This window comes from Plectropomus leopardus, chromosome 5 (assembly GCF_008729295.1).
Source record: "Plectropomus leopardus isolate mb chromosome 5, YSFRI_Pleo_2.0, whole genome shotgun sequence".
Taxonomy (NCBI): domain Eukaryota; kingdom Metazoa; phylum Chordata; class Actinopteri; order Perciformes; family Serranidae; genus Plectropomus; species Plectropomus leopardus.
The window spans coordinates 22049455-22077348 of NC_056467.1; the positions used below are offsets into that span (position 1 = coordinate 22049455).

Below are 27894 nucleotides of genomic sequence, written 5' to 3' on the forward strand. Positions count from 1 at the left end.
ATTGCAGTGAGCAATGGTTATCGTCTCTCATACGCTGAATAAAATCTGAGCTTGGAGTAAATATTAGATTTTAGGTAGTACTGGGTAAAATATCATGCTGGTGTTCAAAAAACAGCCTAAACCAGATTATCTGAGCGCTACTCATCTAAAATTGTCCCTCACTGAACTCCCTCAGTTTTCATAATTTGTGTTTTATTGGACATCATTAATGTCAAAACATTTTGCTCTGCCTGATTATGGCACCAAAACTGCCTCGAGAGTCTATTTACTTTACAAATCTGTGATGATTACTTAAAGTACAGTGTGGTGTGAGAACCATTTTCAGCCACTGCCACTTCAGAAACGCTCCATTTGAAATCACTGGCGGATTTAACCCCGCGTGCCCCTTTGCTGTTCTGCTGCAATAATTCACATGCTGGTCTCCACAGCTGTTGATTGACCTCAAACATGTGTCTCTCATTGGTTTATGATTTTGTTACATCATGTCGTGCGTATTAGTAAACATTTGTCTTTGGCTGCTTCTTTTAGTTCTTGATGTTTTTGGTCACATTTGTGCAGCATTTAAGCTAATCTCTATCGACATATCTGCATGAACACAGAATTGTCACTAAATTGTCATCAGAAAATTGCAAAATCGACTAATCTATTCAACTCTTTTGCTCTCCTCACGTATGTGTTAACCTGCTCAGATGTGATTGGGTAATACTACTTGGACTACAAACAAAAAACAGTACATTTTGGATAACAGACTCTTGTACCGTTGCATACAGAATCTGCATACATGTACAGATAGAAAATCTAAAAGGCTCAAACAGTTATTTAGAATTTGTGCAGAATCTTGTTTAGCACAATGGATTTAGAAAGAAACAAGCCCGTATTGATCTATTATTAGAACTAGAACCGACTAAGGCAAATCCACTTTTGCATGTTTTGCTGACTTTTGGCTTTTGATTGGATTAATAGAGATTTGCTTGCCTTTGAATTTATGGAAGTGGATGGTTGTATGGTAGATTTTATAAAGCAATTCTGATCATAGTTTTCGGAGTAAAAACAGTGATATTTCGAGTCCAGCTCTTTTTGCAATATTTTTAATGTTATAGCTCTACAGATTAAGGAAGCTAATTTAGGCATATGCTCAGATGATATTTAATTGGGTATTTATTATACATGGATGATATAATTTTACTGTCAGAGTCTGACCTACAGAACATGTTAAATGTGGTTACTTTATGATGTTACTGTGAAAAATCAAAGCAGCACACAAGTACTGCATGTGGTAATGTGGTAACACAAAAGATACTTTGGGCTCAGTTAGACATATGTGCATATCAAACAGAATTTTGACCTGAATCTGAAATATTGCAGCCAAAGGTCATACATGTCACAGTTGAGAGTGTGTTCCTCGTCAGGTCATCAAAGAAAAAAAAAAAGTAAGATGGATTACTTCATTATTATGTATTCTGATTTCTTCAGTATTTGGTTTGGATTTTAAGTTGCTTGTCTATTTGTGGACTTTCTCTGTTGTTGGACATATATATGCAGCACTTTGGTGTTGGCTTGTATTAATTGATAGTATGATAATGGCTACGCGTTGTCATTGGCATTACACAGTAATTTTAAAAGATCATTTATTTACAAGACGGGGTTCACAAGATGCTTAACAAAGTATATCTCTGCTGTAAAGATGGTCTATATAAAATTGGGCTGTCTATGCAGCAGAAAGACAGAAATGTTTAAGAATTGTTGCCACATGACCAGAGAAAATGCTGGAAGACAGTCATATATGATATCAGTTTAAATATGTTTTGGGTTTTGGAGTTTTAATTAGACAAAACAAGATATTTTAAGATATCCTCTTGGCACATTTCCTTCAGGAAATTATCACAGGTGTTTGTCTTTTTCCCTTGCATTTTATAGACCAAACATATAATAAAAATAATTATCACTTAATAATCAAACTCACTGTTGCACAGCTAGTTCAAACAATGAGGAATGCATTTAGTTTTTGTACATGAACTGCCTGCCGTATAGATGATTTATCTGACAGCCGACTGAATTGTTAGCCTTCAGGAATTCATGATCATAGCAGTAAATCCACTCTCTGCCGAGGATAGATACATAAAACATATTGGCTTCCTGGATTTATTAGCTGTCTGATTTATGCAGATCTTACTCAACAAATTTCTATCACTGTGTTTTTGAAGCTTCAGCCTCAGTTGACATTTACAATGCCAAAGCAATCATGAATTGCCATCATCTCTTAACTGTATTGATCCCTTTATATCTACAGTGCTGTTTATTTGGAAGATCTTAAGCATGGACGCTTGTATCACATTTATGTGCTGTTGAGGGCATAAATATTTTCCCCTGAATAAGCCCCTCATAAACCTGACTGGGTCATCGTGTCTCCATTAAGGAAATGAAAAAGGCAAAAGTGGTGACCAAACCTCTGCTGATTGTCCCCTCATGAGGATCCCCATAAAGGAATTGGAGAATTATTAGCCCTCCAATATATTATCTCAAGTCTTTAAAGTCTGTTCTCTGTCCGAGTTGCTCCCTCTGCCACCAGGATCCAAAAATAATGCCAGCTAGAAACCTGAGCCTCCAAACTTCTGCAACCTGAACCGTCTGCAGAGAAAACAATGGATTTCAGCAGCATGCACAGTTGTGCCACATGGTTTGAGCCTGTGCTTCATGTCAAGTGACTCTACTTAATCAAACCAAACAATGTATCCAGTGTGTTTCATTATGGATGGGAGCCTGATCTCTGTTTTCTCCTGGAGGCTGTGGAACACAAGTGCAGCACACAGAAGAAAAGACAAAAGACACTCAAAGCCTTTGTTATACAACACCGCTGGTCAGATGCACACGTGTGTCTCCTGGAAATCTGCAAAAGCTTTCTAAAACATGGATGGATGACTGAATGAGCCTACCAGGCACAGATCCAAGGGCCCAAAGTGTCAGGGCCCTCCCCAAATTTACACCTACAGACAAGGAGATCCAAAGAGATACAAAGAAACCACAGAGACACAAAATAACTACAAAAGGGGCAAAGAAATCACAGAGACATGAAACGACCAAAATGACACAAAATGACATCAAAGGGACACAAAATAACTAAAAAAGTGGTAAAATAACCAAAAACAGACACCAAATGGCCAATAAGGCAAAAAGTGACCTCAAAGTGACGCAAAATAACAACAAAAAGGAACAAAACAACCCCATAAGAAAATCCACAAAACCACCACAAAGAGACACACAATAGACCAAAAAAGGTACATTTAAAAGACCCTCATAATTACCTCAGACAAAAAGCGACAATAAAGAGACACAAAATAACTACAAAAAGGCATCTTACAACCAAAGAGAGACATAAATTGACCAAAAAAGAGACACAAAATGACCTCAAAGCAACACAAGATAACTACATAAAGGGGCAAAAACCACAAAATAACTATGAGACAAATTGACCAACAAAGACGCAAGATTAAATAAGAAAAATCCACATATATAGCAAAAAGGGCCCAAATAACCAAAGAGACACAAAATTACATTTTTTTTAAATGACCCCACACACAAAAAAACAATGAAGACACACAAAATTAGAAAAGGCACAAAATGCCTATAAGCAGACATGAAATGACTACAACACACACACAAAAAAAGAAGCCAAATCACCACAAATTCTATGTGTTTTTACATTTCCTGGCTATAATCTCATTTTGAACATTTGCTTTGAGGCACTCATGTTGGAAGCATATGCCTTGACACAAGCTCTGCATAAGGTGTGGAAGGGGTTATTATAATCATTTTTAGGTGTTATAAATGAGGCTGCAATGGAGCGTGCTCAGGTGTGAATTTCAGGCTTTCAGCAAGCCTCAAAGGATTAGTTTAGCAGATTTCTGATTTTGTTTTGCTTATAACTGGATGGGACAGGTTTCCTCAGAAGAGCATTAAAAGGTCATGTTATGTACAGGTTGCAGGGCAGAGCATCATGCCCACAGAAGCTCTCTGCAACAATCAACTCCCCCCTCGTTCGGTCTCAGCAATCTTTATGCATGTCGACATGCTACGCTGTGCTTCGTCACACACTGAGTCCCCCTCAGTTTCATCTTAATGAAAAATGTTGCTTTATTGCCGCCATGATTTAGATGCTCCAAATTAAGTTTTGTTGTTTCTTTGATGCACAGCCTCTGTGGCTTTTAGTTGTCAATCAGCTTCCCTGAGAGATTTTTTTACGTGTAACATTTTAGTTGGGTATTAATTCAATCAAGGGCAGAATTCAGACTCGTGCAGCTTTTTGTATTCACATGCTAGTCTGTCACAGATCTAAATGGTCATGTGGGATTCACTGAGTCATGCACATGTGTTTCGTTTAGTGTGTGCAGCTCAGTAGCGCTCAGGGTAGCATAGCATAGCTGTTTTTTCTCTTCTTAACAAAGCAGATTCCAGGACTGAGGCCTGTGACTGGCAGACCACATCTCCACTTTAAAAAGTGTAATTTGATTAAATCTGCTCTGTTTCAGTCCAGAATCTGTGCTGGCTGAAACGAGTAAAGTGGATTAACTCTATCACAGGATAATGCAGATTAAACTGGTAAACACAATCACTAAGTGATGCATATGGCCTTTAGGGGTGGAGTTATTCAGACAGAGGAACTGGGTGAAAATATTTGGGTTTTAATTTCAGTGTGCACAGCTGAGAAGGCACATATAATATAACAGTTCCATTTCATACAGCAGTGATGGTAGTGGAACATTGAGCAGAAAAATACCAGTGCAGCTTGAGCCCATAATACCTCCAGGTCCTAACGTATTTGCTCCTCTTGTAAAAAATTAGCCCTGCTAATGCAAATGATGCTGCTAATGAAAGCGTTAAGTTATTCAGCTGGTGTTTCTCTGGAGTGATACGTCAGCATGTCTCTTGATCCCTGAAGCGATTTTCCCCCTTGGGCGAGGGTGGGTAGTCATGCTTGCTCTGACGATGGAGATACAGCCGGTTCAATGAAAGCGGGGGTGGCAGCTGGAGAAAATCCATTCCCAGAGTGAGCGTTCTGCTGAGGCAGGTATGCCGACCTTTCAGTCATCTGATAGGTCAACGCTCGGCAGCGTGCCTGGACATTTGTGGCTAAACGCCAGGCCTGGTGGTGCTCATAGTAAAGCTTATCTGAGCAGCAGCCAGCTATGATCAATGGAACCCCTTGGCAGCTCATATATAGTACAGTATGGCACCGCCACAAAACACTCACCAACAGATGCAGGTGACAGATGACGATAAGGTTTACCCATGTGCATGATGACCATTCAGAATCTCAATGTGGGCCACAAGTGTTTAGTGTGTCTGAGGCAAAATGCAGTTTTTATCCACTGTGTAGTAGTTCAGTAGATCACCTTTAATTGCCACCCAATTATTGCTTGTAAATTAGTCTTGGATGACTTGGGTGCAATGAGATTTTTCTGCTTTGTCTGCAGGAATCCTGTGCAGAATATGCCTGCACTTTGTCCTCTTGCATGTCAGGCTCCAGCCCTGATGAGGCAAACATTAAAATTCCTTGCTTCCTCCTCCTCTCAGGTGCCCACGGAGTGAGAGAGGAGCCCCGGTTTGTGACGGCGCGCGCCGGAGAGAGCGTGATCCTGGGGTGTGACGTGTCCCCTCCCCTGGACGGCCAGCAGCCCCCCTATGTGGTGGAGTGGTTCAAGTTTGGAGTGCCTATCCCCTTCTTCATCAACTTCCGCTTCTACCCTCCTCATGTGGATCCAGAGTACACTGGTAAGATCTCAGTGGCTGTGGCTAAGATAAAGAAAAGTAATCTAGCTCTGAAATAATACAAACAAGTTGTGAAAAGTTTTGTCTGTAACAGATTTAGTTTAAACTTTTGAATTAATCAGCATTTGGATGCATCTTGGGATGAATCAGGATCAAGATCTTTAGAGTTGCCAAGCACAGTAAATCCACAGGACTTTTTCTGTTGACACTGCAGCAGATACAAAGTTGTCAAAAAGATTCTCACAGCACAAACTGATAAACAGTGACCATAAAGGACAGAAGGACATACATCATGACATTTGATTTTAGCTTGCAGATAAAATCAGAAATAAAGCTGCATCAAACAACTTTACAGATTTAAAGGAGTAGTTTGACATTTTTCACATATTTGCTTTTGCACAGAGAGTTAGATATGAAGTTGGATGTCACTCTTATGTTTGTATTGTAGACTTAATATGACGTGACCAACAGCAGCAGGTTGACTTAGCTTAGCATCAAGAATGGAAACAGAAGAAACTGCTAGCCTGGCTCGAAAATCCGCCTACCTGGATACGCCACATTTCCTTTCCTTTTTTTTCTTTGGGGGAGGTTGCCTTTAATGGATATGACAGCACAAGTGTGAAAGTGGGAGAGAGAGAGGGGGTGACATGCAGCAAAGGGCCAAGGCTGGAATCGAACTCACGGCCGCTGCAGCGAGGACACAGCCTCTATACATGGGGCGCCCGCTCTATCCACTGAGCCGCCAGGCAAAAGTCAAACCTGTTCTGAAAAGTTTAATGACAGACAAAAGTTTCACGCATTGTGAGGGCATATTTATTTTCAAATGTGCAACAATTTCAGACCTCAAAAATGGACTTGGTGTACAATGGCCTTCAGCTGTAGCATAACATTTATAGATATACATACAGACATGAGAGTGGTATTGATCTTCTGATTGACCTGTTAGCAAAATAAAAAACACAAATAGCTCAATGTGTTTCCCAGAATGTCAAACTATTCCTTTAAACTACAGCAAGGATAACAAAGAATATACTTTGGATTGATGAAATTGTTTCACCTTGTTTGACTTTGTTTCAGTAAACATGTTATTGACCAACTAGGTCACATGAACACATACTATTTAGTAAAGTTATATGGCATCTGTGGTGTGTAGCAGGCAGGTGCAAAATGACCAGTATTTCCCCTAAAGCAGAGCATGAACCATGTCTCATAACATGATATGGTAGCAATGCATCACTTAAAAAACATTACAGACTTTAGCGGTAAACTCTAATAACTCTATAAACATTTCTATGATAGATTTCCCGACACTGCCACAGGCCTAATTACGAGCGTCTGGCTGAGAGCAGCAGCATTTCTGACATCCAGTTAAACATATTGCAGTGCAAATGTGCTGTGTACATGTACCTGCCAGTCCGAATTCATTGAGAAAATTGACCTGTAATTTCAGCCTGATTCAGTATGTTTTCCCTCCAACTGGTACTGGCTGTTTGGACTTTAAGTCTAACGCATGCTGCAGTACACTGAGGCCTTTAAGTGCTAAGAGAAAGACTTGGCTGCCTTTGCAAACAGTTTTGGTTCTCGATTGAACTGCACTTCTTGCTGTTCTAACATGGCGTTTGGGGCTGTGCGGGGGCATCTGCTACCTCTTAGTGCAGAGAGGGAAATAACCGTGTCTCAGCAATTTACGACTGCATTGTACATACATTCTTTCCTACACACTCCAGTGACAATGCAGCACAGAGCACATCTAGTGTAGAGTCAACACAGTACATAAAAAAATCCCTACATGCTGTACATGTAGAATGGGGGGTTGCAAAGAAAAGTAATGTACTGAAAATGAAACACAGAAATCTAAGCTTTTATGTGAAGCAATAAGTAGCAAATTAATAGCATTTAATTGGAAAATGGGGGGGGGGGGGGTAAAATAATAAAAACAGCTGTTAGTATAACACGATACTACTCAACAGCACCACAAACTGCAGCCTCCGTATCACCATAAAATTGAATCAACACCTCTCTAAGACAGTTTCAACAAAAACTGAACATTTGCTTATTACCTTTATGCAGAGGGATGTATTGCAGGACAGTTGTTCAAGGCCCCAATCTGACAGAGCATGTTTTAGCAGCCTTGGCCATTTTTGTAATTGTTTTCAATTAGAATGAAGCATTTTGCTCTCCGGTTTTTATTGCTTAGTCCTTTGCATTTGGTCAGGAGTGCCTTGAACACCTCAAGGTGAAAAAACTTGAACTTAAAGCAGAAAAATGCCTTATGACATTGCCGTTTTTTTCCAATCAGCCAATCAGATGAATTCAGAGGCGGATAAAAATTGGTAGTGTCTAGTGTTAACATTAGCTCACTCTCATCGTCGCCCTACTACACCAGCTACAGGACATCTCTAAACAATTTGTAGCCTCAACTACTTTCTAATGTTTTACAAACGGTAATAAGGCCTGCTGATTCACAGCAGATTGTCAAACTGTCCCTTAGTCATCCTAAAATAAGCCTTGAACAGATCATCACCACCCAGGCAAAGCTCCTGGACCAGATGGTGATACTCCTTGTGCCTCTTGCAAGAAACAATATATGAACAAATTTTCTCTTATTTTTGCTTTTATCCAGGATTTGTCTTATTTTGTTAGTACCCATTTATTTTTTGGGATTCACCAATGTTTTCTTATTTTTCTCATCTCTTAGGTAAGAGAAACTTTTATGAGTGGTTGGGAGCACCCATCACAGACATGAATACTGTACATACATAAACATCTGTTTTACGCAACCTTTCTTGTCTTTGTTTCAAAATAAAAGCCCTCTAAGAACGTTTCTTTCATCAGAATCCCATCAGTTGTTAATATGAGGCCTTTTTATTGTGAAATATTTGCAGGACTGTGTTGTTGACAGTTCAGTGACTTGCAGGGCTTCATAAATGAGTGGAGTATCAGCTTTAATTGTGGAAATACAGTAGCTAAAGCAGCAGGCAGCTCTGCAGCAATGTTGCAGCAACAACGCTATCAGTGTGAACACCATGAGTGTGCCAGGCGCAGCAGTTTAGAAGTCACCAGCCGTAAACCATAATAATTAATTAAAATACCAAATATAGCAGCTTTAAAATAGGGACATATGTGATAACAAAGGTGTTTGTCTTCCCATTTATTACAACATACAGAGCCATAAAATCTCTCTCTCCTGGCTTGGACAATATGTTTGCTACTGCCTTCACACAGAGTACTTGCAGCAGGTGATTGGTTCCTCTGATGTTGCTTCAGTGTCTGTGACAAGATAGCGAGCTGTCAGAATGGGGTAAGAATTATCCCCCCTTGTTCCCACCTCTTTACCAAATACAAAACCCCTGCCTGACCTAGTAATATGCTGTGAAATATAGGCAAAACATGGTTTGTGGAGAGGCTGGAGGATGTATCTCCCTAGTGAGAGCATCCTAAATGTGAACATCTCAGATTTTTCAGTTGTTTTTTTGGGGTTTCTTGTGTCAATAATTTGAAAAAATTATTGACATTCATTTAAATTAATTTAAATTCCTCCCTGCGGGCTTTTCAAGCAGGGTCATCACTGCAAAGTAGACTAATGGCAGTGACTCACTGTCTGGGGAACCCTCCTTTTTTTGTTTTGTAGTGGCTACTGTAGATACTACAGCTGCTGGAGCGTTTCATTGCTTACTTTAACCTCCTGACCAGCAGCAGGGTATGAACGGCCAGCGCTTTTCAAACAGTATCACACTCCACTGTGCTCATTCGGGCTCTGGTGGGCCTCTGCCATGTGGCGTCAAGTCCATTGCTGAGGAATTATCAGTGAACAGATGCAACATGAATATGGCCAGTCTCATTACATAGATTAAAGTTTGTTCTGGGGATTGCATGTGCACGGTGACAGTGTCATAATGACACTAGACTGTAATTTATTTTTTCTGGTCTGTGCAGTCTCAGAGCTCATTTGGGCTATTCCCATGAATTCTTATCACTCAGTATTAATAAAATTGGTGAATAGACTAAGGACCCTATTTAAATAAAATCTACAGCCCACGGTGGAAAGTGCATGGTGCAAGTGCATTTATGGCATGTCTTACTTAACATTTGAGAGTTAAACGGCACATATTTAGGCACAAAGTAAGGCACAAGGGACAGAGGGGTTGTGTTTAGTCCCTTAATTAATCGTAGGTGTGTTTTGGGCATGAATTCAACCTATCACAGTTTCATCTCCTATTCCCTTCACCTACTATTTACATGGTGTATTTGGTAAATTGTTGAGGTGACCAGTTTTCTAGTAATGCAATAGGAGTAGTAATGTCACTGCAGCAATATTGATGGACATTTAATTACTATAAACTTGACTGAGGAAAAAGAGCTAAACTTTTACCTTCTAAAATATTCAATGAAGTTATGCTGCACCTTGTGTCAATGAGGTGAGGCAAGTGTCTTTCTTAATGCGGAGTCTGAAAGCAGCTCTGTAGCTCTGCTCTGATCTCTGCTATGTTGAAATTGTATAGTGAAAACTAATAGTGTTTTCCTCATTGATGATGTATTATTTCACTGACTTGCAGCCATTCACGTGTCCCTGAGTGTGTAACAACAGAGTGTATACTGAAAAATTTACCCTATAAATAGCAGGGACCATCAATCTAACTTTACACCAGGTTTTTGTTGGTCAATGGTGCAATTGCTTTCTGCCGCCTAAAAATTGCAATACACCAACTGTGTGCCTGACCACACCTCAGTTTGAACCTACACACTCAGGTGTTTATATGAAAGAAAGTTCATTTGCTTCTTACACCAAGTTGGCGCTGGCTATGAAAATGACAACTGATTCTGTCTGAAACTAGCAATGACAGCTGCACTGCACTGTGTGCTGCTTTGCTTTGGTGTAAGATAGGGCCACAAATGTGATATTATTCATTCACAAAGCTGCTATCAAACATTGATTATCTATAAACATTACACTTACAGTTTGGACAAATCAAAATCTTTGCATTGAACAGAATTTAGTGACATTAATGGGTCAGTCAGTTTGATTCAGTGAGCTATATCGTTGTTCGGTTTCCAGTCTTGCCAACTGTTTAGAGACTAACAATGTATTCATTTTAATATATAATTCCAGGTTCCTCATTAACAACTGTGGTTTTATTACGGTCTGATTCACAGCTAATTGAGAATGCACATATCTCCTTGCAGATTAAAAACCACCCTGCCAGTTTGTCCTGCAGCTATATGGAAATTACAACATTTAAAAACATCTATTTTTGTGCCCACTCAAACAGTGACGCAATCAATAATTCAGATGTTGCAGCTTTTTAAATTTTAGTGTCAGATTGTTCCGCTTTGGTAAAAGCACTTCTAAAACTTAACGGAAATCATATACCTGCATAAGAATAATATGGATATATACAATGTGTGTAAGACAGTACCATCCTCTCAGGGGCTCTAACATGAATTCAAAAACTGTGTTCTAAAACAATCCATACTTTCTCTTTTTAGATTCATGTAATATTTTTTCTGACTGGAATGATTTTAATTATAGTCATAAGACCAATGTGATCACAGTGTAAAGTGCTCGGCATGTAGTGTCTGCCAGTTATTTTAGTAGTCCTACCTTTGAGCGTGAAATTTATGCTCTGTATAATGCCCTCAGAAATCCACAAAACTGAACAGTACAAAGTGCCTATAGAGCCCTGACACACCAAGCCGATTGTCAGACGCAGGTCAGATTTGAGTCGACAGTAAGCATCTGTCATTGTGATTTGTGCAGTGTGTCCTGCACTGTTTGCACTGGTCAGTGCTTGTTGGCTTTTCTTTAGGCAGTATAGCATTTGGCCAAGACACAGGTGAAGTAAGGTGACGCAGCAGTTGGCCTTTGTCGCCAGTGGATCTTTGATGTTGGTTTGATGTGTCCAAGCCCCAAGTGGCATGCGCACTACTTTCTGCCAATAGTCCCGCAATTCAAAATTTCTTATTTACAGAACGATAATTACAGTCCTAACACTATGTCTAGTAAAATGAAAATATTTCATAAGCGTCCAAAATCTTGATTTAGGGGCCATTATAGAGTAGTGTGTAATTAATGATTAATGAGTGTTTTCAGTAATTTTGATTGATATAACAAGTCAAAATTTATGCTGTTAAAAACACTTATTAGTGTTGCAACCTCAGTTATCAAGGGATGAAAAATAAGACCACATTATTTATTGTTATTACTTTCAGTGGTTCACAGTTAACCATATATATTACAGTGCTAATTAACTCAAAGGTTATACACAAACTTTTCCGCACTATGTATTTTTTCATCAGAGCTCTTTGGGACTTAAAGTTGTTTTTTCAGTCCACCACACTGTGTCTGCCAACTTTGTCACTTTGGATCTTTAGTGTTTCCTCTTCAAAGCTTTCCTATCTGACAAAGCTTGTGATGTGATCTGAACAAGGTGTTAGCTCGTCTGTTTTCACAGTAGACAGAGCCCTGAACTGTGTAAGTGGTGTATGCCCAGGGGAGCCGGTCCTGACGTGGATACAGTGCTGTTAGCTCTGTTTACAGCAGCACCCTCTCACTCTTTGACAAATGGGAGCTGAGGCTGATCCCTACCCTTCACGCCACCACCCACCCCACTCAGCACTTCAATGCACAGGCAAAAATAGACTTGACTTTTTAAAGACAAGCCACCTTTTTTTTTACTGCAAGACTGCAGACTCTTCTCTCTTCCTCTTTGCTGCATCGATTTTCTGCTAAAAATAAATAAATAAATAAAAAATGTCAGTTTACTACCCCAACTGTGGCAGCAATCCCAGGGTTGGGGTATCTATCTATTGCACTCATACACAGTGCTGGTAGAGCAAACCAGCCCGCCCTCAGCGTCAATATATTTGCCTGTCAGTTTGAAGTAACAGGAAACAGTGCTTACAGAACATCTACACATCAAAGTTTGGAAAATGCTCCATCTCCGAACACTCGTCAGACAGCAGAAGCGAATGTTTTAGTCTGTTGGGCTGTCAGAGGCAGCCATGTGAGCAGCGGGCTGCAGGCTTGAAGACAGACAGCTTAGCAGCTGAAGATTTCACCATGCCTGGTTTCCTGAACTTCTCTCATCCCTTGTGATTTCCTCCTTTTAGAATTCCAATTTATCCTTAGCCTTGAAGAAAAAAAGCGGCAGGGATGGAAAAGTTTTATAAGAAATAGATTATTTCTTTGAGGTGCAAGGCTGGTCTTTTCCCACGGTGATGGCAAATACTTTATTTTAATTCCACTGAAGATATGGCTCCGAGGTAGTTTCATGCATAAAATCCCAGTACTGGAAGGTAGTAGGTTTGTTTTCAACCCACATTTATGGTTAAATGGCTTTAAGTTCAAACATTTTGAGGAACAGTCTTTTTCACTTTCTCACCAAGAATTAGATGAGAAAATCCATATCGCTCACATGTGTTTAGATATGAAACTACAGCCAGAAGACGATGTACTGTGCATTTGAAACTCTCAACAGAGATGAGAAGAAAGCAAAATGGATCACTTGTTAGCTACTTCCATCATCAGCTCTGGAAAAATAATGTGTCTACTTCAGAATTTTAATAAAAGAAAGACTTCTGGAAAACAAGTTTTACATCCTCTGACTGCAGTGTTAAGAGGTAGCCCATATAATGTGAGTATAAACAGCTAAATTTTTAAAAGAAGCGATGTGATTGCGTTTTATATTTGCTTACATTTTGGAACATTAAGTACTTTTTGCTGTTGACCATTGGATGTACTGAAAACTCATCACTGATTTTCTTTAAGCTGAAGAAATCATAAGGACAGTACATTTTCCAGGCAATTTTGTCAAACTTTTGTACTTTCCAAACTAAATTTCATTCAGTTAAATCAGATACTGCACAAGTGTTTTTACTGTAAGTTTATCAAATGCAAATTGAAGAAGTCAGCAACTTTCTGGTCACACAAATCAGACACATTAATGCCTGGAATACAGTTCTGTATTTCCACATTTATAAATACATATTCCTCATCTTTATGAATTCGTGCAAGCTCCTGATTTGTCAACAACATGGTCCTGCAAATATTTTACAATAAAATGCCTTGCGTCAACAACTGATGGGATTCTTTCAACAGAGATGTTGTAAGAGGACTTTTATTTTGAAACCAAATCAGGAAAGTTTGAGTAAAGACATTGAAGCTGTAATAAAAGGTGGTATAGAGTCAACATAATTATCAAAAAAAAATTTTTACCATCTTTCTAGATGTGTTGCGGCTGACAAGCAGCTGAGACACGTCTGACCAGTGCTGCTCATGCAGGCAGTATGGCTGCTTTAAATTGTTTACATGAGTGCTGAAAAACCAGTCCAATTCGACTAAGATCAATTTATTACACATCAGAATGATTATTTTTGCGTTTCCATCCACTAAAGTTGCGGATGTTACCAACAGAATCGTTCCGTTCTGCCCTGTTTAAAGTCAGCCCTCTGTTTTGGCACCTTGCACAGGGATCTAACTGAGATGTAGAGCTAAAAAGACTGCAATCTGTTGATTAGTCAAGAGAATCTTAACTCTTGCTCAACAAGTAATAGATGCACAAACCCACATTTTAAAAATATCCTATCAGTTGTGAGACAGACTCTAAATACTCCAGCCTGTTCTTTTTTGTTCTGAAAAATTTGGCACGTAACCCCGTTTCATGAATAATCAGCAAGGTGCAGACGTTCCTTTATGTCCTGAGTGAAGAGGAAATACAGAAAGAGCTGTATGGAGTAGTGACTTGACTATTACCACCTGGTAACAAGCCTGCCTACATTTAAGAGTACTGTCTGTGGTGGGAATGCAAAACAGATTTAGTGCTTGCTTAGATGCATGTCTGTTCGGGTTATGTCAAAGTTCTTAGGATACTACACTAAAAGTGTTGGGGGTGTTTTGAACAGAGCCAGGCTAGCTGTTTCTCCCTGTTTTCAATCTTTATGCTAAGCACATGTAAATGGTACAAAACTGAAAAAAAAAGCAATCAAGCGTATTTCCCAAAATGTCAAAAATCATTTTATATCTACAAACAAACAGAATCTTTTGCTAATAATCCTTGGAGTTTGGGTGGAATCCAGAGTCTGCATGCTCTCTATATCTATTTGTGTTTCCTCCAACAGTCCAAAGACTTGGAAGTCAGGCTGATTGAAGGCTCTAAATTGCCCTGTAGGTATGAAGGTACAGTAAGTGTTAGGGATTGTCTGTCTCTGTTAACTCTGTGAGAGACTGGCAGCCTGTCCGCGGTGTTTTCCTGCCTTCCATCCAGGGCCTGGAAATGCTCCAGGCTCCAGACTGTTGAACTCACTAAATAGGAATAAGAACAAATCTGTTTGTCACACCCGACTTGGACTTTGTGCATCAAAATAGGCTTGACCATGTGCTTATTTATATAACTTGTAGTTAAAAGTCTGACTTTATGGGGCTCTTGCATAGAAAATAAAAATGGGAGAAGTAGAAATTCATATAATGTTGCACTTAATCCTAATAAAATACGGCACTCAGTAGAAGAATATATTTTATTTTTATTTTTTCACGGCAAACAAAAGCTTCACACCATAACTTGGAGGGTACTTTTCATGCGAACCCAGTGCATCATACATCTTGTTTCATGCTGCCAGATGAACAAAGGTAAAGCACTTAACCTCCAGCTGCTATAATGGATTGTGAGGTGACCAGCAGAACCATTAGTTGTGAGTTTAAATGGAGAAAGCTGGCCATTGGTGGAAAAGAGCATAAAGGATGTTTTGAAAAGCAGAAATACAATTGTGTTTTTTTTGTTCTCTTTTGTCTCCAGGTAGAGCCTCTCTGCATGGGAAGGCCTCCCTACAGATTGACCCAGTGCGCTCTGAGGACCAGGGCTGGTACGAGTGCAGGGTCCTGATGCTGGAGCAACAGTACGACACCTTCCACAACGGCAGCTGGGTGCACCTCACAGTCAATGGTGAGTCAACTGCTCACAGCACATCTCTGTGGTTGCTATGTGAGGAAAAACAGGAACCCTCAAGCTTCACATGTAAAAAAAAAAAATCTAGTATTTTCTAGAAGACATTTTGGCCACAGGTGGTCTGTCAGCACACCTGATGATGAGCATGTAACAATTCAGCCATTACATCTGCAGACATATGTTCAGTAGGTACTGTAAATGTTTACTGGCTTATTGTAATGTTGCATTTGTAATTAGTTTTTAGATTTTATATACAGTGAAATGAGTTGACTTTAGACTAGATTTAACAAAATAAAAAAAAAAGACTAACTCGATTTGGAATTTGATATTAATGACTTATCACTTGAACTTGAGCCTTTTCACTGGAAAATACTTGATTCCTTTCCCCCAATCCCAAAGATTAAAAAGTATGCCACAGTGGAGTTAATTTCTTTTTGTTAACTGAAACGACTAATGTTAAAGTTTTTCATTCCAGCAAATTGGCTTCTAATTCTCTTTCACTTTCTTTAAACTGATCTAGCAGCTATCAGTCAAAGCACCACTTGAAGAAAAATTATATCAAAGATAATTTTGTTCATGTACAAAAACTACACGAAATGCAAAATATGCTGGTCAAAAATTGCAGACAGATACACCACAACTTTAAACAAAACTTGTTTTCACAAATAAATACAAAGCATTCATGGGTTTTGTAAATATATAATTAACTTAATTCTGTTGTTAAAATGGTATTACACATGGAGTGTATTATGGCTTGTTTAGGCCTCTAAACTCAAAGTTAATGATGTTGAATTTGAATTTGGACTCGAGTACGAACTCTTGAGACTTACTTTTGACTTGCAAAACAGTTACTTAGTCCCACCTGTGCAGTCTATTTCTGTTTAAGTCTCTTCTCTGTGTGGAGTTGGTAGTTCTTTAAAATTTTGTATTTTTTAATTCACAGTTTTTGTATTTTTGAGCGACGACACTGACTTTGTGTACATTAGGCATAATCATCCGCTTTGAACATTTTGTTGTCATCTTTATTCAGATTTAATTAAGAGCTAAATCCTTGATTTTTTAAATTCTGGCTGTGTATGTCAGGATGACGCATACTATTTCTCAAAAGTTTTATGTCAGATGACATATTATGTCAGTATTTAGTTGATTGACTGATTAGTTCTAAAGCAAAAATGTCAAACATTTAGTTACTCCAACTTTTTGTATGTGAGATTTTTCTACTCTCTCTCCTTTTTTAATTAAAATAAATTGAATATCTGTGGGTCTTGTACAAAACATTTTAAGACTGCAGTTGGAAATTATGGAAGGCATTTTTCTATAATTTCCTGACATTTTATATAGATCGATATGCATTAAGTAAATTATTTTACTCTCCTTTGTTTTAAGTGCTTAAATTTACAAATGTTTTAAAAATTATACCATCTCTTGTACTAGCTGAACTTAGTCACCATAGTAACACCACAGTAATGCATTAATTTTTTTCTTTGTCTTTTTTTTTTGTTTGTTTTAGTTTTACTTTAATTCTTTTTTTCTGGTAAAATAAAACAGATGAAAGAAACTAATAATAAGTAACTGCCTGGTTACACTGCCTCTTGACTCCTTGGTTGAGCTGTCTGTTGGTGACGGTTTCTGGTTGTGTTTGGGGTTTCTTTACCTGTCACGTTTGAACAAGTGACCATTAGACACTGTTTTAGATCATTCCTGCAGCTCTTTCTCTGGTGTTAAAAAAAAGGGATGAGAGGCTGGTTATAAGAGAATTGATTGCGGCCTGTTTAAGGCGGTTCCGGCAGGGATCGTCTGTGATAGTCTGAGAGCTATCAAACTGATGACCAGGCGGAAAAAAAATCTGCACCTTTGCATTTCCCAGGAATGCCCCAGTGGCTCAGAGATCCCTATGTGAAGCGTGTCTTCACAATGTTGCAGAGACTACAGAGACAACAACGCCTTTGTGTTGTCTTTTTTAAGCCCTGTATCTGTTTCACATGAGGAATGCTTTTTAGACAGATATTATATTAAGCTGCTTCACATGTTTTGCAGTAGATGCACGATGCAGCAAATTAAATGCAGTAAATTTGCCTCATTTTTTGTTTTCCTTGCATTTCTTAGTCTGTTTTCCTGCAGCTGGTTAATACAAGTGGGTGAATATTTGCTAAACAGAACAGTTCGGGACAAAAGTGGTGATTTTCTTGTGTTAAAGCTTCACAGGTCTCCAGCTTCAGAGAGCTGTAATCCTCTGTTGTTACAGAGCTACTTTGCGAGCAAACTGTCAAGCTCATTCACATGTATATTTTTGGTGCTGTGTGAAACTCATGCATATTCGATTTGATCATGCATATGTTTTACAATGGGTACAATTCTCGTATTTGAATAATGATTACAACGCGGCGTATGCGAAATACTGTGTAAATAACCATTTATAAAGTCCAATTGCATACGTAATCATTTTGGAATGAAAAATGCTGATGTGTATAAATGGTTATTATCAATGCAGAACATAATGTTTTCTTTTGCGCAAGTTAGTGTGTCAGTGTGGCGCACACACCGCAAATTACTTTCCGCACTTTGCAGCACATTACATCAACATTGACATGAAAGTGTCTCATTGTGTGTGTTTGTATGCAGTTAAATGGGATCTCTGTCTGCTGGTTGAAGTTGTAGTTGAGGAGTGAATAGGGTTGTGCTCTGCCGTCACCTGCACACTCTCGTGATGTTTGGAGTTTGGGAGCGTCTGTGGGCGTGCGTGCATGTGTATCAATGTCTTGTTGTGTAGGCATACTGCATCTCTGTAGCTTTCCTCATCAGTATTCACTCTTAACTTCAGCTGCTCCCTCCCTCCTCTGCAGCTCTCCACTCCTGTCAGGCCTTTCAACAGAAACTGAGCTCTTTGGGCTGGAGCAGAACTAATAATATTCCTGAATGTCAGAGTACTTTTGGCATATTAAGTGATGGCATTTTACATGGCCTCATGTATGTAATGTGTCTAGCTGTAGAGATGCACTACACACAATGGTTTAACTTGTACAAAAATGTAGTTTCCTAGGGCTTTTTAAGACAGACATTCATAGAAACACCAAAAGTTGCAGTTGTTCTCGAGTCAAGATTTCCTTAAAAAGGGAATTCATACGAAGACTTTTGCCACTGTTGTCCTCTAAATGGATGTTTGTAAGTGAAGCAGGTGCCATTTTCGTCTGGCCTCCACACAGACACTAAGGGCACCCATTTCCTTTGGCTGCTGGTATTTGCATACACTCCTCCATTGAGTTCCTGTTTGCTGGCCTTAACTTCCTGCCAAGCGGACAGGGAATTCGTGCCCACTCAGTGGCAGGTGTCAGATGGCAAGGCCTTGTGCCCGAAAAAGACACTAAGGCCACTCTCTCCCTGCCCTCCCTCCTTCTCCTCCTCTTCTCTCTGTAGTCTTGTCTCTCCTGTCCTTCCCTTCTCTTTCAAGCATCAGCAAGCTTTTCAGGGATGGAAAATACACCAGTGCATCAGTGTTTGCACATGATTTTAAGTTAACCATCGAGAGTGAAACAAAAATAAAAAAGAACACAGACCCTGCCACAGTGTCACTGGGTTAGTGATGGGCTTGCATTTAGGACCCATTTGGTTGACCCGACTGGGCCCAAATGCCAGCTCATTTGTCCAAAGGCTCCATATATCCCCTATGTGTGTCTGCCCCTGTCAGTCACTAATGAGCCTGCTGTGGCTACAAATCAAGCCCATGTGAAAAAACATTCTCAGGTCCATGTGGGACCCAAAGATGCAGATTTAAATAATAAATGGACTTTTTTCCATCACATTCATCACAATGCTGAAATTAAATAAGACACGTTGGTCAAAACCCTGTGTGTTCATATATATATATATATATATATATATGAACACACAGGGTTTTGACCAACGTGTCTTATTTAATTTCAGCATTGTGATGAATGTGATGGAAAAAAGTCCATTTATTATTTAAATCTGCATCTTTGGGTCCCACATGTATGTATCATCTTTACTGTACCTTCTTTACATTCTATTTATATATATGTATATATAGAGAGAGAGAGAGAGAGAGGGAGACAGAAAGAGGGAGAGAGATACATAGATATATAGATGTAGATGTAGACATAGATACATATATAAATGAAAGGGGATGACATGCAGCTGCTATGGCAAGGACATTGCCTTTGTACATGGGGTGCTCACTCTCCCAGGTGAGGCACTGGGTGCATCAGTGCAGTATACTTAAGAGGACATTTTGGTCCTCAGATTTATCTGCAGAGTGAGCACTTCTCGCTTTCATGCTGCTCTTTGGTACAGGCAGCCACCCTGAGGAGGAAAAGCTTCACCTAGTCAGGCACTGAGATAATGTTTTTTTCTTTTTTATTATATTGCGTGATTGTCACATTAAAAAAATCTATTGAAACTCTCAAACTCTCTCGAATAGTTGAATATTTTTATTGACCAGCCAGATCCGATTCAACTGATATAATTCTAAACTGAGTACAGCCCTAATATAAATACTGTTTATATTTCTACCATCCGTCCCACATGATTGGTCAGTGTCCAATTTGTAGTCATACCTGTCTGTCAGCCAAAACACAGCAAGAATCTATGGCCCTATCATCGCCTAATGGGATACAACCAAATGTATTGTGTCATCTGATCCCACCATAAAGGCCCTGACACACCAAGTCAGCGGTTGGCCATTGGTCAGTGTTGGGCAGTCAGTAAGCAATTGTCGTCCTAGTTTTTCCAGTGTGTCCCACATTTTTGGCACTATTCGGCTTTTGTTGGCTTTTTTTAGGATGATTCAGCATGTTGAATCAAGTCAAGTCTTCCAGTTTCCTTTTTTTAATGACGAATACCGACTACTGCTGCCTGCTGTTATGGAAATTTATTTCCTCTGACGCAGATGGAGAATGTATGTGCTGGTTGGCTATTGGTTGTAGTCTTTGCTGTGTTTTCAGTGCAGCTTTTTGGCCGAGACACAGGAAAAGGGAGACAACTCAGCAGTCGGCCTTTGTCACCACTAGTTCTTTGATGTCGGTTTTGTGTATCTGTGCCTTAAAGGAAGGGTGTGAGTTTGAGTCCCTATTTTTCTTCTCTTAATTATGAAATATTATAATACAGATTCTTTCAAGTACCTGCTTATGTTAGAAGAGGAAGGAGAGTCTCCTTGAAAACCTCTTTCTTCTCTCTGCAACAGTTTACACTGAAACACACATTTCATGTTTGAGGATCATGATGTGAAATCAATGAAAAATGTGTGCTCATTGTAGCCGTATTCTTCTAGGAGCAGAAACAAGAAAAGAAAGACCAAGCAAGGGAATAAAATGATGCAGACGCACTCCTGACTTAGTGGGTAAATAACTTGGGGACGTAAGCCTTCAAAAAACAGGCCGAACCCCGCATCTCGCTGTAGCATCCAGGCCATCTGCTGATGTGCTGTGTGGTCTACAAAGAAGAGGAGTGGGAGTGTAGGATCTTCAAGCATCTTTTAATGTATATAATTGATGAAGAGCTGCAGTAAGTAGGGCGAGATGTGATACTTTTTTTGTAGAGCAACTCGCAGATTTCTCAGCCGTGGTGACACTTAGTCAGTGACGAGCTGTGGTGTGAAACAACTCCCAGGTTGACCAATGTACCTGCTGTTGTCACCACCATGTGTGCCACCTATATCCTGTCAACTGATGCCTAGTCCCTTAGGAAAAATCTGAATTAGGATTAAAATTAATAACAGCACTTACAGTGGTGCAGAAAGTACTTGGAAGGACCAATACCACAATGTTAGGTACTCAATTACAAGTTAAATTACCTGCATTTATAGAGTCTACTTTTCTGCTAAATTTATTTCAAGTATTGAAAGTTAACTGATTTGGCAAAAAATCATGTTTTGTTTCTGATATATTATTGTGTATTGCATTCATGATACTGATGCATTTAACTAATGTAGCTGGTTGAAGCATAGTTAGTTGTAAATACTTTTGACTGTATTGCAGTTTCGTTCAGTGGTTTCCTGTCAAAGCGTCAGCACAGGATAAATCTGAGGGTTTGTGAGATGATTAAACCCTGCTACAACTGCTTGAATTCCTTTTCATTCTTATTTATCTTTTTTTGTTGTCTGCTATTTGTGAAATATTGGATTCTTAACCTCCTAAAGCCTGTGAGGGAGCAATATGGCAGACATGAGGAGTCACAGGTAGATTTTCAAGAAAAGGTTTATTTATCTTTTGGGTAAATAAAAATGATTAAACATTAAACAGATTACAAAATATGCAATAAAGGTCTAGGCCTATAAAAAGGGTCAACTAAACAGAACTAACCCAAGTTATAATACTTATGTCAAGATAATCAATTCAAATTTTTATTGAATTGAAGTCGTAGGGGTTTGTGTTTAACAACAGCAAAACTAAACCTAAACATCCATCTAAAATCTCTCACACAACTCATGCAGTATAATTCAGGTCTCATTTTTCAAGTTGTATGCTCAGTAGTTCCAAAACACGTGTATTTTTGCTTAAAGATGAAACTGATGTTTTGCTGTCGTTAAAGGCAGACACCGATTACAGCAATTTATCAGAAATGTTCTTTTTCTTTTTCTCTCTTTTCATTTTTGTTTTATTAATTTACTGTGAAGACCTGAGAAAAACTGAGTTGTCTTCACAAATTCAACGTAACACAAGGTGGTTGATTGAAAAACAAATCATACATTTGTTGGTGAAGTATTCATTTAAGATGAACTGAATAGAGAAATGCTGCATTCACTTGCTCTGTGGATGATCCCATTTTTCGTCCCAGTTAGCATTTACATGGCTATCAAAGTATGGTCAAACAGTTTGAAGCGTTATATTACAATTATAATTTTGTCCCAGACTTGCTGCACTAGTTCATCACCTAAAACCAATGAAGTGCCTTTATCTGACTAGTTATCAGGGATAAAATAATAGCTAATCTACTTTACAATATGTAGACAACTAATGATCATAGCATCATATTACAAATTACTTGTGAGCAAAAGTTAATGTGCAATATGTGATTTAATAAAAAGTTTCTTAACATCAACCAAACTTTTGTCCACAATATTCCTGCATTATATGATGCCAACTCAACAAGTTGTGAACCAAAGTTTTCACCAACTTTCCAAGTTGTTGTTCTGACTGGATATCCCAATGGAGAACTCGTTTTTCTAATTATGCCGACACCACATGAATGCAGAGGAAATTGTACATATAGGGGAACATACTAGGCGGATCAGACCATTTCTCAGACAAAGGGATAACAAAGGAAAAAAACGCCACTTAAACTACAAATAAAACAGAATCAGTTTAAATATTCTAACAATTCTAAACCAACAAAAGCGCTAAAAAACTAATATATGTCAGAGAAATAAATAATATCTCCACTCCAATGGGCACTTTGTACATACTTCCTATATTTCAACCAAATATCAGTATTTGTATAAGGAGACTTTACATAATTAAGGTTGATCACATCTACCAAAGAGAATAAATAAGCTTAAGAGTGTAAACTCACAGTGAAGCAGGTTTCCCATTGATAACTGTAATGAAGCATTGTGATCCTTCTAATGCAACTGTTGACCCGTCAACTACATGAGCAAATGAAACATAAACCAGTCATGCATTTTATCCCCATTAATCTACTGTGTCGTCTAATGTAATGAGTGTTAGAGAGTGAGAGGGTAGTATGGACAGGCAGATGTCTAAACGTGCAAATTGGGCGATTTGTTTACTCCATGCCAGGTGCTTGTGTGCAGTCTGAAGCATGGCAACACTCCCAGCGGCAAACGGTGACCCACTTGTATAGCAGCACCTTTTTTTCCCTCTTCTACTAAACACAGTGCCGCTATTTATAATCAAAATATTATGTTGAAACACTGAAAGCAGCTGGTGGAGGAAACTACAGTTTATTGGCCTGCACTAGGTGGGGAAGAGCTCCCTTGTGGCTGTTAGTGATGCTCAGAAACATCAGGTGGAACACCGTGATGCTGCTAAGTGGTGACTGTAGGTTGTGAGGAATAAATGGCAACATGAAGGGATGGTTGCCGCTATCATTGGTCCCTGTTCACTCTGGTGTCTCGCTGTTTCAGAAAAAGCATCACCTGCTATCTCATAGATGTATTTAGAGAGCTGAATACTGCCGGTGAGCCTTGCTGCCACTTTGTCCCAATGGCCAACAGCAGCACTGCCACAAAAAGCTCCCTGTGGTCTGACATGCATTTTCCTCAGAGACCACTATTATGAAAAAAAAGTTTTTAAGAGTTGGTTGGTTGTTTTGTTACAGAAATGACAAACAAGGTCATCTATTAATGTTTGTACTCTAACCTGGAAGGTTTAGTAAAAAGCATAGAAAAGCTTTCTTTGTGTGCATGATATCATCCTAGTGTAAAGTCTATGAGCTGAGTGGAGCTACACATGAAATAAATTATGATACCTACACATTGGATGCCAAGATATTGCCTATTCATTTCAATGGATGGCCTGCCATGGTGCATACTCAAAACAGAACAAAACAAAGCTTTAGTTTTGCTGTATGGGGCCCACTGAATTTACGTAGTAGTGTTTCTTCTTTGGCCCTGCCCGCCCGTAGACTTTACATTGTGGAGATGGGAATTTTTCACTGCTATACCACAAGTGGCCACTGGGAAAAAATGTCTGCAAGACTACACGGGGAGTTTCAATTCAAATAGATGCCATCTTGAAGTCCAGTATGCAGTTACTATAATATATCCATGGCCAGAAAAGTCCCACAAGTCTTCTGTAAAACTGCGTAAAAAATAAGTCACAAGCAATTTATGCCTACATCATTTCATCCTGGGTGTGAATTACAGGGGAGCCTTGTTGAGCTTGGACATGAGCTCCCCCCAAAACAGGATTTGTGAAATTTTGGGGGATCCTTATTGTATTGAAAACATGCTGGTTTTGCCATACATGTCTATTGTTCTTCAACATCATGGATTATTGGGGAAATTAGGCTATTGTTGATGTAGGCTTTGCCGGTTCATTGATGTGTGAGCCCTTGCATTTGATGTCGAAAAATGTTGCGCACATTTGTATGTGATGGGAAACTTTAACCACTGTTGATGAGGACTCAGTCCCTTGAAGGCAACTTGATGTGGTCAGTTTTTGATTTATTGCTCATGCATTTGTGTGTTTATAGGCTGTTATGCAGTTGGACCTGTCTGTTTTATTTGTGCTGCTAAACTAGAATATAGTACATCATCCTGCAGAGTACTGTGTAGTCAAGGGAACATTAAAGGCCCTAGGATACAATATTACTTGAATATACTTAAGTAAAAATATATTATAGAGATTTTAAACATTTTGCAACATGTATTGTGTATTGCAGTAACATATAATATATTGCAATACACTGTGACTTATTACCTTTTTTCAAAAAGGTAATGTAAGTTCAAAGTTTCAAAGTTTTTGGTCTGTTCATCTCACTTCAATCATTTTAGCAGCAGCACAATGTTTCTTGTGGACTTGAAAAGTAATTAATTTTATTGTTTTACCAGGCTCACAAAAAATTAATATGTATTTGCATTATTAATAATTTAGCTTAAAAGAACTGATACTACTAATATTGTCACGCAAAGTATCCCGATACTACACGCTATCAATTTTTCCTCCACCCCTAGTATTATGTGCCTTGATTAACTAATTTTATCCATTTTAGCAGCTGTAGAAAGTGAAGAGCTGGTAAAAATAAATAAAATTAAAAAAAAAAAAACAAGATGAGCTCTTTGAGGTGTTTTGAGATGAATGCTAACATTATTATGCTAACATGCTGATGTTTAGCAGATGTAATGTTTACCATGTTCAGCATATTAGTTTAGTGTGTTAGCATTTTCCCTGTTAAAGGTTTCTTTTTTTGGGGGGGGGGGGTTCTTAGTTGCTGTGAGGGTCCAAGGAAATCCCTCTGATGCAAATTTTGATTTGTGATAATGGGCTTTATAAATAAAATTGAATAGAATTGGACTGAATTGTGTTGAATTGAATTGAATTGAACTGAACTGAACTGAACTGAACTGAACTGAACTGAACTGAACTGAATTGAACTGCATGCCAGAATTTGCTAATTAGTGCTAAACTAAAAGTACAGCCGAGGCTGATGGGAATGTCATCGATTTTTGGCAAATAAAAAAATGTAACCCGATGAAGCTGCAAAACGAAAAGGTAAGGAATCATTAAGGTTGTACGGATTCATCCTCTGGGAACCATGAATGTCACTGATGCTGCCATAACACTGCAAGTGTGACTAAAAATCTGTCTATCTGAAGCTGAAAAAAACATGATCTCAAACTAAAGACAACATCAAATGGGACACTTTAATGCAGTCTGACTATTGTTGTTTTGCTTTAGATTCTATAACTTGATATGATTCCTCTCTCCACAGCCCCCCCTTCATTTACAGCGACGCCACCGCAGTATGTGGAGGCGAAGGAAGGCGGAAGCACTCTGCTTAGCTGCTCTGCCCAGGGAAATCCAAAACCAATGATCAGCTGGTTGAGGGAGGGGGAGGAGCTCGAAACCAACGCAAAATATTCGGTAAGAATGGTGATGAATAGTGCACATAATACTGATTTATGATTGTGTGAAAATATAGAAACAGGGCTTGTGCACAGATGGTGTCATCCGCTGAGTCCATCTGTACTGGAAGTATGTTATGGACTCCGTCTCACTCAGGCTAATATCAGCTTATTTTGTTGTTGTGCTGTGAAAAAACAATTGTGTTAAACCCTCAACACATGCTCATGCTTTTGAAAGTTGTGTTGCTGAGGCTTAAGTTGATATGTCAAAAGTCACAAAGCAGTTAAACTTCTTGTTAGTTATCTCTCTTTGACCCAGCATAGACCCTTTTTAGTCCTTTTTAGGGGGACAGGGTATCCTTAGGGGGAGATAGCAAGTCAACAGTATATGCCCCCTCATCTGAAAGCTGGGAACCTGAAGAGATCCAGCTCAGCGCTGTGTGTCAAGTGTTTCTGTTGATAAATATGTAATTAACACTGTGTTTTGGTTAGGCGTTCAATCAGACTGTTGAAGTTTAGCATGCAAAAGGGTTTAGGATATTATTATGGAAGTATGTGATGGCCATTCTCATGCTCAGTTGGCCAATCGCTAAGCCTCGCCCTCAAACGCCACAAGCCAATCATATTTCGTGCAGATACACAATGCACTCAGACATCCTGCTCTTCATCCTCCTGCTCCATAGAAAAGCATCAGAAATTTTGATTTTCCTGTGTTTTTTTATTTTTATTTATGCAGTTATAACTCAAAAAATGGTCAAACGATGTGCATGGGGTAAATGCAACATTGATACGAAGTATCTTGAGAGTGAGTGTCTCATAAGGTGTCTCATGTTTCATAAGGTTGGGAATATCCTGGAGGTCACAACAGGTCATTTTATTCAGTGATGTTCATTTTAAAAAATGGTCTAATTTCATTGAAATGGCTGCTATGGGAGCTAACATCATCACACATAAATAAAATTCGGCTCATTGAATCAACAAGAGTCTCAGCTTTCCACTCATAGCCAATCTATGTCATTCCTAGACTGTTTAGGGACTCCAGTGGGACACCTGTGAAAATGGCCATGCAAAGTTTTTTTTACCTCTCCTAACTTTGGAGTGTTATTAAGATCTCCTTCCCCTTCCAGCTAGCACAATATGGTTGGTACCGATGGATGACGTAGATCTTATAGTTTCATACTAGTGTACCAGTATCTTCTAGCCTTAAAGCTCAGCCCACTAAAGTCTCTTAAAGACAGCAAAGTTGGCTGAGATCGCTTGCTTCCTTATGGGTTTCTTAGGGTCCAGGTAAGAACACATTCACTGTAAGAGTATTTATTCCAGTTTTTACACTGATGGACATATGTTTTTAGTTGAAAACAAGCTAGAAGTTGCAGATTTTGAATTGCTTAATGATGACAGTTTGTAGCAGTATACCTCATAGTGAAGCTCCTCCTGCCTCTCTGCAAAACTAAACCTTGAATCTCTTAAACAATGCTAAGAACAGCTGCTGGCAGTGCACCTCACATCTTCTGAACCCTCTTTGTTGTCTAGTGATGCATGATTTTTATTCCTGTGAATTAACTCCCAAAAGTAGACATTCTGATGTCACGATAAGATATTTCTGGCACAGCATCAATGTGGTTTGATGGCACTGAAATGTTTCAA

General features: G+C 38.9%; 1 protein-coding gene across 1 annotated transcript in view; it reads left to right on the forward strand.

Annotated features, from left to right (window-relative positions):
• Positions 1–27894, forward strand: part of igsf9ba (immunoglobulin superfamily, member 9Ba) — an 80635-nt gene that overhangs the window by 15727 nt on the left and 37014 nt on the right. Inside the window, exons 2-4 of the mRNA XM_042486012.1 lie at positions 5572–5769; positions 15558–15704; positions 26115–26266. Coding sequence (XP_042341946.1) covers positions 5572–5769; positions 15558–15704; positions 26115–26266 — 497 coding nt within the window. The remainder of the gene's footprint in view (positions 1–5571; positions 5770–15557; positions 15705–26114; positions 26267–27894) is intronic.